General features: G+C 36.1%; 1 protein-coding gene across 2 annotated transcripts in view; it reads right to left on the minus strand.

Moving 5' to 3' along the window:
• Nucleotides 1–8,052: 8,052 nt before the first annotated feature.
• Nucleotides 8,053–13,238, minus strand: part of TRPC5 (transient receptor potential cation channel subfamily C member 5) — a 326,934-nt gene continuing 321,748 nt past the window's right edge. For both annotated transcript variants that reach the window (XM_074323867.1, XM_074323866.1), the window contains one exon: nt 8,053–11,893. In XM_074323867.1, coding sequence (XP_074179968.1) covers nt 11,204–11,893 — 690 coding nt within the window. In that variant the 3' untranslated portion in view covers nt 8,053–11,203. The remainder of the gene's footprint in view (nt 11,894–13,238) is intronic.

Below are 13,238 nucleotides of genomic sequence, written 5' to 3' on the forward strand. Positions count from 1 at the left end.
TGAAGGAAACTGACATACAAGCCCAGGAAGTGCAGAGAGTTCCAACCAGGATAAACCCAAACAGGTCCACACCAAGACACATTATAGTTAAAATGGCAAAGGTTAAAGACAAAGAGAGAATCCTAAAAGCAGCAAGAGAAAGACAGAGGGTTACATACAAGGGAACTCCTATAAGACTATCAAATGACTTTTCTACAGAAAATTTGTAGGCCATGAGGCAGTGGCAGGAGATACTCAAAGTGATGGAAAACAGAGGCCTACAACCTAAATTGCTTTATCCAGCAAGGCTATCATTTAAAATTGAAGGAGAGAGAAAGAACTTCCCAGAAAAGAATAAGCTAAAGATATTTATTACCACCAAGCCAGCATTGCAAGAAATATTAAAAGGACTTCTGTAAACAGAAGAAAGATGAAAACAATCTAACTGCAAATTGAAAAATGGCAATAACTATGTACCTATCAATAATCACTTTAAATGTAAATGGATTAAATGCTCCAATCAAAAGACATAGGGTGGCTGAGTGGATAAGAAAGCAAGACCCTTGTATATGCTGTATACAAGAGACTCACCTCAGATCAAAAGACACACACAGGCTGAAAGTGAAGGGTTGGAGTAAGATATTTCATGCAAATGGAAATGAGAAAAAAGCTGGAGTTGCAATACTTATATCTGACAAAATAGACTTTAAAATGAAGAATATATTAAAAGACAAAGATGGGCACTATATAATAATAAAGGGATCGATCCGACAAGAGGACATAACCCTAGTAAACATCTATGCACCCAACATAGGAGCACCTAAATATATAAAACAGATATTGACTGACATAAAGACAGAGATCAACAGTAACACTATCATAGTAGGGGACTTCAACACACCTCTGACAACAAGGGACAGGTCTTCCAGACAGAAAATCAATATGGAAACAACAGCCTTAAATGACACATTGGACCACTTGGATTTAATCGATATTTTCAGAGCATTTCACCCCAAAGCTGCAGAATACACGTTCTTCTCAAGTGCACATGGAACATTTTCCAAGATAGACCATATGTTAGGCCACAAAACAAGTCTTGATAAATTTAAGAAAATTGAAATCATACCAATTGTCTTCTCTGACCACAGTGCTATGAAATTAGAAATGAACTACAGGAAAAAAACTGGAAGACACACCAATTCATGGAGGCTGAATAACATGTTACTAAATAATGAATGGGTCAATCAGGAGGTCAAGGAAGAAATCAAAAGATATCTCGAGACAAACGAAAATGAAAACACAATGACCCAAAATCTATGGGATGCAGCGAAAGCAGTCCTAAGAGGAAAATTCATAGCATTGCAGGCCTACATAAAGAAACAAGAAAAAGCACTAATTTCAACAGTTTATCTTCACACTTAAGGGATCTGCAACAAGAACAGCAAAATAAGCCCAAAGGGAGTACAAGGAAGGAGATAATAAAGATCAGAGCAGATAAAAGAAATAGAAACCAGAAAAGCAATACAGAAGATCAATGAATCCAAGAGTTGGTTGTTAGAGAAGATAAACAAAATCGACAAACCTTTAGCCAGACTGATCAAAAAAAGAGAGGACCCAAATTAATAAAATCAGTAATGAAAGAGGAGAAGTCACAACAGACACCAAATAAATAAAAGAAATTTAAGAAATTACTATGAGCAGCTATATGCCAACAAATTTGACAATCTAGAAGAAATGGACAATTTTCTAGAAGCATAACACCTTCCACCGTTAACTCAAGAAGAAACGGAAAACCTGAATAGACTGATTACCACCAGGGAAATTGAATCAGTAATCAACAAGATCCCAACAAACAAAACCTCTGGACAAGATGGCGTTACAGGTGAATTTTACAAAACATTCAAAAAACAATTATCACCTATTCTCCTGAAGCTATTCCAAAAATCCAGGAGTGAAGGCTCCCAAACACTTTTTATGAGGCCACTATCACTCTGATCCCAAAATCAGACAAAGACACTGCAAAAAAAGAAAACTACAGGCCGATATCTCTAATGAACATAGTTGCAAAAATCCTCAACAAAATATTAGCGAACAGAATTCAGCAATACATTAAAAAGATCACACACCATGATCATGTGGGATTCATTCCTGGTATGCAAGGGTGGTTCGACATCCGCAAATCCATTAATGTGATGCACTACATAAACAAAATGAAAAATAAAAATCATATGATCATATCAATAGATGCAGAAAAAGCATTTGACAAATCCAGCAGCCATTTATGATAAAACCCTTAAGAAAGTTGGAATAGAGGGACCATATTTGAACATAATAAAGGCCTTATATGACAGACCCACAGCTAACATCATACTCAATGGGGAAAAGCTAAAATCATTCCCCTTACGATCAGGACAAGGCAAGGTTGCCCACTTTCCCCACTAATATTCAACATAGTACTGGAAGTTCTAGCCACAGCAGTCAGACAAGAAAAAGAAATAAAAGGCATCCAAATTGGTAAGGAGGAAGTAAAATTGTCATTATATGCAGATGACATGATACTATATATAGAGAACCCTAAAGACTCCACCAAGAAACTATTAGAGCTGATAAATGAATTTAGTAAAGTAGCAGGATACAAAATTAATATTCAGAAATCAGTTGCATTTGTATATACCAATAATAAAACATCAGAAGGAGAAATTAAGAAAACAATCCCATTTACAATTGCTTCAAAGACTATAAAATACCTGGGAATAAATTTAACCAAAGAAGTAAAAGATCTGTATTCAGAAAATTATAAGACACTGAAGAGAGAAATGAAAGAAGATACAAATAGATGGAAACACATACCTTGTTCGTGGATTATAAGAATTAATATAGTTAAAATTTCCATACTGCCTAAGGCAGTATACATATTCAATACAATTTCCATCAAACTACCAAGGACATTTTTCACAGAAATAGAACATATAATCCTAAAATTTATATGGAACCATAAAAAATCCCGGATAGCCTCGGCAATCTTGAGAAATAAGAATAAAGTAGGAGTACCTGACATCAAATTATACTACAAGGCTACAGTAATCAAAACAGCATGGTACTGGCATAAAAACAGACACAGAGATCAGTAGAACAGAGTAGAGAGTCCAGAAATAAATCCATGCCTATGTGGTCATTTAATGTATGAAAATGGAAGCAAGAATCTGCGGTGTGGTAAAGACAGTCTATTCAATAAATGGTGCTGGGAAATCTGGAAAGACACATGAAAAAAAAATGAAGCTGGACCACCTCCTTACACCATATACAAGAATAAATTCAAAAAGGACTTAAATGTAAGACTTAAAGACTTAAATGTAAGATGTGAAATCATAAAATTCCTAGAGGACAATATAGGAAGAAACTTTACAGATACTACCCGGAGTAAGATTTTTACTGATATATACCCTCGGGCAAGGGAAGCAAGAGAAAAAATAAACATGTGGGATGACATCAAACTAAAAAGTTTTTTCACAGCACGGAAACTATCAATAAAACAAAAAGGGATCCTACTGAATGGGAGAACATATTTGCCAATGATGTATCTGATAAGGGGTTAATATCCAAAATTTATAAAAAACTCACTCAAATCAACTCCAAAAAAACAAACAACCAAATTGAAAAATGGGCAGAGGACATGAATAGGCATTTTTCTAAAACAAGCAACCCAATTGAAAAATGGGTAGAGGACCTGAAGAGACATTTCTCCAAAGAGGACATGCAAATGGCAAATAGACATATGAAAAAATGCTCAACATCACTAATCATCAGAAAAATGCAAATAAAAACCACAATGAGTATCACCTCACCCCAGTTAGATAGGCTATCATCAACAAGACAAATAGTAACAAGTGTTGGAGAGGCTGTGGAGAAAAAGGAACCCTCATACACTGTTGGTGGGAATGCAGACTGGTGCAGCTCCTGTGGAAGGCAGTGTGGAGGTTCCTCAAAAAATTATGAATAGCATTACCATATGACCCAGGAATCCCTCTCCTGGGTATCTACCCATAAAATCTGAAAGCATTTATCCATAAAGACAAGTGTTCTCCAATGTTCATTGCAGCTTTATTTATGGTGGCCAAGACATGTAAACAACCAAAATGTCCTTCGATAGATGAATGCATAAAGAAGGTGTGGTATATATACACAATGGAATAGTATTTGGTGGTAAGAAAAGATGAAATAGGAACATTTGTGACAATATGGAGGGATTTTGAAATTATAATGCTAAACGAAATAAGTCAGAAAAAGAGAACCATATGATTTTACTGATATGTGGTATATAAACCAAAAACAACAGAAGAACAAGACAAACAAATGAGAAACAAAAACTCATAGACACAGACAATAGTTTAGTGGTTACCAGAGGGTAAGGGGGGTGGGGGTGGGTGGGAGATGAGGGTAAAGGGGATTAAAATATATCGTATCTTCTTCAATTTCTTAATGGAAAGAGAACTGACTGGGTGGTGAACACACAATGGGATTTATAGATGATGTAATACAGAATTGTACACCTGAAATCTGTAACTTTAATAACAATTGTCACCCCAATTAACTTTAATTAATAAAAAGAGGCATTTTTCTAAAAAGGACATACAGATGGAAACAGAGATATGAAAAAATGCTGAACTTCACTAACCATCAGAGAAATGCAAATAAAAACCACAATGAGATACCACCTCACCCCAGTCAGAATGGCTATCATCAATAAATCAACAAGTAAGTGCTGGCGAGGACGTGGAGGAAAGGGAACCCTTGTGCACTGTTGGTGGGATTGCAGATTGGTGCAGCCACTACGGAAAACAGTATGGAGGTATCTCAAAAATCTGAAAATGGGACCACGTTAAAATCTAGCAATTCTACCCCTAGGTAGCTATCTGGAGAAATCCCAAACTCTAATTCAGAAAAATTTATGCACCCCTCTGTTTATTGCAGCACTATACACAATAGCCAAGACGGAAAGAACTGAAATGCCCATCGGTAGACGACTGGATTAAGAAACTGTGGTACATTTATACAATGGAGTATTACGCAGCCATAAAGAAGAAAGAAATCTTACCATTTGCAACAACATGGATGGACCTGGAGAACATTATGTTAAGTGAAATAAGTCAGACAGTGAAAGTCAAATACCGTATGATCTCACTTATGTGTGGAATCTAAAGAAAAGAATAAATGAACGTACTAATCAGAAAGAGTCTCAGAAACGTAAAAGAAAAACTGTGGGTTGCTGGATGGGTGGGTGTTGGGGATAAGGGTGATGGTGAGGGGATTAGAAAGCACAGTCAGTAACCACAAGATTGCCAGAGGGTTACGAAAGTCAAATTGGGGAATGTAATCAATAATGTCATAAAGGTTCTGTAGGGTATCTGATGGACACTTGTTAGGGAGACCACCTCAGGGAAGATGTAGATGCCTGATCACTTCACTGTACACCTGAAGCTGAAGATGAACAATAATGAATGTTGACTATAATTATATATATATATATATATATATTTTTTTTTTTTTTTTTTTTTTTTTTTTTTTTTTTTTTTACAAGAAGCGGAGTGCAGCATTAGGAATAGAGACAGTGGAAATATTATGGCTGTGTGCGATGTCAGAGGGATAGTGGATGGGGGGGCGGGGAGTTGACTCTGTGAGGGATACAAATGATAAATGTCTAACTATTACATTGTTTTGTGCACCTGAAACTAATAAAAAAAATTCACAAAAAAGTATGAGTTGGTAGTTACAAAATAATCACATGGATGTAAAGTATAGCATAATGAATATAGTCATAAATATTATAATAACTATGTCTATATAGAGCCAGGTGTGTACCAGATTAATTCAGGGGATCACTTCATAAATTTATGTAAATGTGTAACCCCTGTCCTGAACACGTGAAACTATTAGAATGAATGTCAACTGTAATTGAAAAATAAAAATAAACTTGGTTTTGGCATAAGGACATTCCACTTAATATTATATTTAAACATTATAATTCTTAATATATATATGTCTTTCACAAAGACATCCACAAAGATTGAGGATATATCTTTTAAAAAAGAAATATCACGTCTCATTGAATAAACTAACAGGTACATATGAGATACAAATCTATTCTGGAGTGGGAATAAAACAGTGAGTTTAAAAATGCTAGAGCACACTAGCCTGCTGCCTGTATCATTCCAGCAATTAACTCTTGTTTGTTAACATTCCATTCTTTAAAAGTAAAGCTCTCAACCATCTAGCAGCACCTTTCTTGGAAAACATGCAGCATATAGATGGAAACCTTAGGCCACATATCAACATATAAATAGTAATATCTCAACTGCAAAGTAAATCCGAATTATGCCGATTTATTTATTTCACCAAAAATGTGTATTTTTATTTTTACAGGTTAGGTTCTTCAGCCCTAAATGCTTTATTTTTTTCTTCAAACCAAAAACCCCAAATCCTGAGAGCTCTAATATTAATAGTTGTGCTACATTGGATGCCTTGGTGCAGTTCATTTTAGCAATTCCTCACCGCATCGCAGGAAGTTTTTTTCCATTGTAGTCATTCCTGCTTGTCCTCCCTTAAAAACAATTTAGTAATTACCAACAGGGATAAAGATCCAAGGTGTGAACTATCAAATGTTACTCAGTTTCATTGTGTGTGGTTGTGTGTGTGTGTGTTTTGTGTGTGTGTGTACACAGACAAGGTTCTCACTTTTACAAACACCCCCCAAAAAGCAATGGAAGCCAAAACCCACATCTGTTGGAAAAAGTGATGAAAAAGGTCATTTGAAATACAGTAGAAATAACATTTCTCTCTACTAAAGTAATGCTAATATTGAATTGGGGTACTCAGTTCCCAGTGGCTAGTTCTATACCAACAAAGTGGATATTTAGAACAATTATCTAGATAACGCAAGTCAAAGAAACAATCTAAACTACCCATAGATGAGGCAAGTCTGCAGGGGTTGGGGTTGGAGGGAGCTGACAAGTATGAAGAGGTTATTTAAAATGATCCAAACAATTACATCAACTTACATTGGCTATGTCTATACAAGCAATCTGTTTATTAGCACTGTGTTGATAATTTGATTACCAAAATAATATTAATTGTCTTATGTACTTTTAAACAGGAAAGAATGTCTGCCTAACTTCAAGTACTTTTTATCTGATGGCTCAACAAAACAAGGTCGGGGCAACTTAAAACTGTTGGTCAAAACACCACTTGAGTCTCACCCACGAGGTAATATGAACATCAAATGGTTATTTATATTTTCTTGCTAAGGGATCAACTCATATTTTTCACTCAAATTCTCAATGAAATTTACAGGGGAGGGTTTGCACTGCCATAGGAACTGTAAAGTTCTTAATGCGAAGGTATTTATAATGTAAGTCATTGAAAAGGTAGACAACTTTTAAAGTTCTTTAATCAAATTGCAGACAGATGTTTAAATGTTTTGGACTTAGCTGAAATATGAGTAGCTAAATTAGGTCAGAGTGCAACAAAAGATGACTATGGGAGACAGAAAGAACTGGATATTTTCCAATATTCTCATGTAAGTGGACAGAAGTATAACTTGGAGCATTTATATTCCTGTAAAATTTGGCATCTTCCGAAAGTGATGATTTTGAATTTGGAATCTTTCCTCTGTCTTTATAGTCCACAGGACTTAAAGCTAGAAGTAGAGGAGATACTTTAACAATGGTCATTTTCTTTGTCATAGTATTACCCTTACTAATTATCAGGGAGACTTGAATGTAATTATGGCATAATCAAAGAAATGAATGCATGTGTCTAGATGTGATAAGAGAGCCAACAGTAATGGAGGTGAACTGTGGTATAAATATTTTGATAAATAGTAAATGATTCTTGTGCCATTTATAATTACAAGTATATTTGACTTTGGAATACATTTTTAACTTTTAAATGTGTCAGTCGAAATTTGGAGAGTTCACAGCATTTTGGGCAAATGTACAAAAAGGTATCTATAATAGCCATTCCATTTTCCCATCTCCATATATATATATATATATATATATATATATATATATATATATTTTTTTTTTTTTTCATGCTTAATAATAAATATCTTTTTTCTATGAACTAGAAGATTTGGGTTTATTGACTGGCTCTGTGACCTTGAGCAAGTCATTATCCTTCTTTAGTCCTCTTTTATTCCCCTATTTGTAAAATAAGAGTTTAGAATAGACTAGATCCTCTCTAAGGTTCTCTTTTAGCTCTAATTTTTTTTATATTTATACACTCATGTTGGCTTGTATCTTCCTGAGAGTCAGAGGACATACTTAAGCATTGGGTTTGAAATACCTTTCTTGACAGTAGCTGATCCAGAGGGAAGAGAGGTGAACACAAATCTCTTTCCCTTCCTTCTTTCTACTGAGCCAGAGCTAATAAAGATGTTGGTGTCACCAACAGGGAAGTTAGGACAGTAGCTGTGTAGCCATAACAGTTAACTGACCTCAACTGCCAACATAGCTGGGTCTAAACATAGCCAGTGACATCTTAAGCCCAAGTCACAAAGACATTAACCCTGAGAAGATCTGAAAAGGAATGTGCTTTCCATGAAATAGGACACTGATTTCTTTCAGTTGTAGGTATTGCCTACTATGATCTATACAGAGGGTGCCAAAAAATGTATACACATTTTAAGAAAGGAAAAAAAAAACTATTAAAATTGTAATGCAATGAATGACGCTGGCATTCTTTTGATTAATGCCATCTTTTGAGCGAACATCATACTACATATTGCTACTGTAATTCAATTCAACTTTGAAAAGTAATACATAGGTAACATCTCTTAAAATGTGTACTTTTTTTTTTGGCACCTCTGGTACATATTCTCTCTTTAGAATATAACGGAGAGAAAACTGTAGTTTGGAGTATGGCTATATGTCTGGCTACTCTTGTTTTCTGACAAACTGATAAAGTAACTGCCAGAACAAGGTTATCCAAGTACATGCATTTGTAAGAGATATCTATTTCTTTTGATGAAATAGGGCCATGTATTGGTTTTTGGTGCCATCAATATGAGTCAGGAATGTAGCCCAGGTTCCATTTATTATTCAAAGAAAATTTGACAGTTGGGAAAGTTGAATCTGTAACTTTAGAAACCTTCCTTCTGGAAAGTAACCTATTATTGATGTGAGGGCCATTTATGATAGTCCCACTTAGCGAAGTAGGAGAGAAGTTGGATTTGAATAAATGATCATTCCTTCATCAAGGAATCATTTTGGGACTATCACTTGCCAAATGGGTCTTTGATGCAGCTTATTCTCTTGATCAATTTTCCCTGAATCTGAGCTTTATTCTTCAACACCTCCTCCTGTTCTCCATCCCCCCACAATTTGTCTCTTCTTCATGTGGAATATATTGACCATCAGTTACGGAAGGTAGGGCTGGAAATGGGAATCAATTCGAATAACAGAAAGTACACTGTCAAAAGCTATTTTGGAGGCATATTTGCATTGTTTGAAAATGTTTCATTTCACTTACTTTCACCAGAAGGGATACATCAGAATTTAGATGGATTCCTATTGCTGTTGACATTTACAAGGACAGGGCGACACCTAACTCTTACATTTCTGAGCTACGCACTGTTAATTTAATCTCCCGACCCAGACCTAGGTAGGGCTGTTTCAGGTCATATGTTAGAGTAAGGTGGGGATAACTTTGTGCTAATGTTGGTAAAAACAAAACAAAACACGCTTTTTTAGCAGGTTATTGCTTGGTTGTTACTGGGTCTAATATGATGACCATATGCATTATAGAGTTCATTTTTAACCTGCATCTTTGGATTCTGATGAGGTCCTCTTAAGCTGTTGAAAATAATTTGTTTGGATGTATAAATGCAGCTTTCTTTGAAGACAGGATTTGGATCGTGTTTATAGTTCCATGAAATCAGTAGGGTTATGTTATATACCTAACATAAGTTTGCACATGCAATTCCATTGCCCCAAGTGAATATTAAAACAGCAACCTGAATCAGGTTATCTAGATCTAAAATTGTTTTGTTGTTTTTTTATCAGAAAGCAATTAATTAAATTAAAGATGTTCTTTTTAGATTTCCACACCTCAACAAGATGTCATTTTTCTGATAAAAAAATTATTTTAAAATCCAGCTTTTTATGTTAGAAATGCTTTTCAATAGCAATGATGATTAAAACTATCAACAATAGATAGGACCCTATAAATATACCAGCTAATTATGTTTTGTTGCCAATGTATGAGATGTAGTGACCATTGGTTAGAATGCAGTAGAAGTTTTTAAAAACAGTACACATCCTAAATATTAATCTTGATACTATCAAATTTTAACTGTAGTAAGTTAACTGAAATACACAAATACAGGAAAGGAATTCACTAACTTATTAGATATGATATATACTATGGGGTAAATATTCATTGGCACACATTAGGAAACTATCACATCTTTAAGAAACAAAATATTCAATAGCCCCCACAATAAGGAGAGGTTGTAGTGTTTAAACACAAAAAGAACAAGAATGCCAGTTATACTAGAAAGCACAAGCTGACAGTTCTTTACAGGCTGTTCAGTCTCCTTTTGATGCTGTTCATTGAACCAGAATGGGCAGCGTGGAGCACTGAAGGGTAACAGAGATAGGCAGGTTAGTTTGCCTTATTTGACAGCTGAACACATTCTTCAGTCTGTGGGAAAATGGTGTGAGATGCTGAGGAAGGTCAGGAATCTGCAGCAGCAACAGTGGCACCTGAGCTTCAAGGAAGCAAGGGTAAGAAAAGCAAAACCAGAGGGTTAAGCACCCAACTGCACCTTTGCTAATTAGTGGCACACTTCCCTTTGGTTGGTTGTGTAATGGACTTAGTGTTTACAGGTATAAAAAGCAAATCATACCGTGTTTCCCTGAAAGTAAGACTGGGTCTTATATTAATGTTTGCTCCAAAAGATGCATTAGGGCTTATGTTCAGGGGATGTCATCCTGAAAAATCATGCTAAGGCTTATTTTCCGGTTAGGTCTTATTTTCGGGGAAGCACGGTAGTAGTAATAATAACAACAAGAACAAAAATGGAGACTGTGGCTATAAAAGATGGTGAAAATAATAGGTGTTTCCCTCTCCTTTCTTGGGTTGGGGGCAGTGAGGGAATCATACTCTATGTCACCTTTCAGATCAATTTTATGTTGAGTTCCAGAACAGGTGATAGAGGCTTGACTTAGAGTCGAGTTATAACTTGTTCTTCCTGTCCATCACCCCATTTGTGCATGAGCAGGTCACAAGCCTCTCCCCAAGTTTCAAATACATCCTCTGAGGAGTCTAAAAGTTTAGAATTTGAGGAGCAGATACTGGATACGCAGTGCAGAGAGCTGGAACAGGCTAGAGGGCGCTCACTGCTCTGAGCAGGGCCCCGGGCTTCACCTAATTCTACCTCACTGAGGTTAATTTCACTTTGAGAACAGGCCTCTGATTGCCCTTTCTCCATCTGAGAATATCTGATGTCCTGCCACATATAGTGCTGCTGAACGATTCCATCAGAAACTGTGTACATTGGCTGTGAACTGGGTTCAGACATATGACCATTAAACTTGGAGAATAGGAGACCCAGTTTCTTGAGAGAAGAACCCATGAAAGAGTGTTTGCTTGACTCAGCTGTTAACTTCCCTTGGGCATCACTGTCTCTTGGCATGGTTCTGATGAGAGATGGCCCATGGCAGGCCTTTTTCTTGCAGCCTAAATTGAAAGAGACACTCTTGGATTTGTCCCGAGCCCCACCACTGCCATCATTGGTATCATCCCTCTGAGAGAGTTCAGTGCTGCTGGTGGAAAAGCTTCTCCTTGGGTGTTTCCTATTTCCTAAGAGGTCAAGCACTTCATATCGAAAGCTGGAGATGTCCTGCTTTAATTCCTAGGGCAAGAGAGAAGACACATTATGTTAAGAAACTTGATCTTTAGTTCAAAATAGGCATACTGGTATCATTTGGAATCTTTCAGGTTTTGCCTAATAACAAATGACAAAGTACCCGAACTACCTCTCATTATTCCAGCACAATAAGAACATATTAATAATTCTCTGGGCAGGGCTGGCCATTAGAAAAACGATGCAATTGGTGAAGTTGATTTCAGAAACGCCACATTAGGAGCACACCAACAGACTAGCCCCTGCTCAAGCATTAACTGACAATTAAGGTATTAGATTAGGGCACTGGCCTCATAGGTCTAGGCATCTGCATGTAAAAGTGCTGCTGAAGAGGAAACACTTTTACGACTCTAAGGAATAAAACTAGGGAAGTGGAATATGTCAGGTGATGAGGCTGCTATTTTGGGAGGGTGTGGTGGAGGCTTGTTCATTCAAGTTCCTATGAAATGTCTTCTGTCCCTAACTGACTGTCCAGACATTAGATTACTCCTTTAAAAACCATGCCCTGAATGTCATCAAAATGTCTTCCTTTCAATATTTCCTTTATCTTCAGGTAAAGAAAGAAGTCACTGGGGGCCAGATCAGGTGAATAGGGAGGGTGTTCCAATACAGTTATTTGTTTACGGGCTAAAAACTCCCTCACAGACAGTGCCCTGTGAGCTGGTACATTATCATGATGCAAGAGCCATGAATTGTTGGCGAAAAGTTCAGGTCGTCTAACTATTTCACACAGCCTTTTCAGTATTTAAAAAAATCGTAAATTTGGTTAACTGTCCAGTTGGTACAAATTTAAAATGAATAACCCCTCTGATATAAAAAAAGGTTAGCAACATCATTGCAACAAGTTAGTGAACTTAATTGTCAGACCTTGTATTTAGTTTCTTATTCAATAAAGAAGAGAAAAACCAAGAGCAAAAATTGGGGAAATGGGAGGGCTATACTAAGTGGTAGAAGCAAAAGTAACTCTGGGAATAAAATTATCCAAATTCCCAAAATTTTGTTAATCTTGAAACAGATCAGATCTTATTCATTCCAAATAAATATACTCTTTCAAATCGGTTTCAAGTTTCCAATTTAAGTGTGGATATGAGGGATTCTATTATAAATTAGAGGGCCCAATTTTTTTCAAACAACTAGAATATTTATGAAATATAAAGAGCACAAAACATAAGTAAAAACCACACTATTTTTTTCAAACTTAGCAATGTGTTTCATATATGGATGTAATTGACTTTTCTCTAATCTTTTTGCTCATTTATTTGTTGTCCCTGCTTCTACCTCAGACGGACTTACAGAAAATTCTCTAAGAATTTTGTCAGATGTCAATGCAAGG

The sequence above is a fragment of the Rhinolophus sinicus genome, chromosome X (genome assembly GCF_036562045.2).
Source record: "Rhinolophus sinicus isolate RSC01 chromosome X, ASM3656204v1, whole genome shotgun sequence".
Classification (NCBI taxonomy): domain Eukaryota; kingdom Metazoa; phylum Chordata; class Mammalia; order Chiroptera; family Rhinolophidae; genus Rhinolophus; species Rhinolophus sinicus.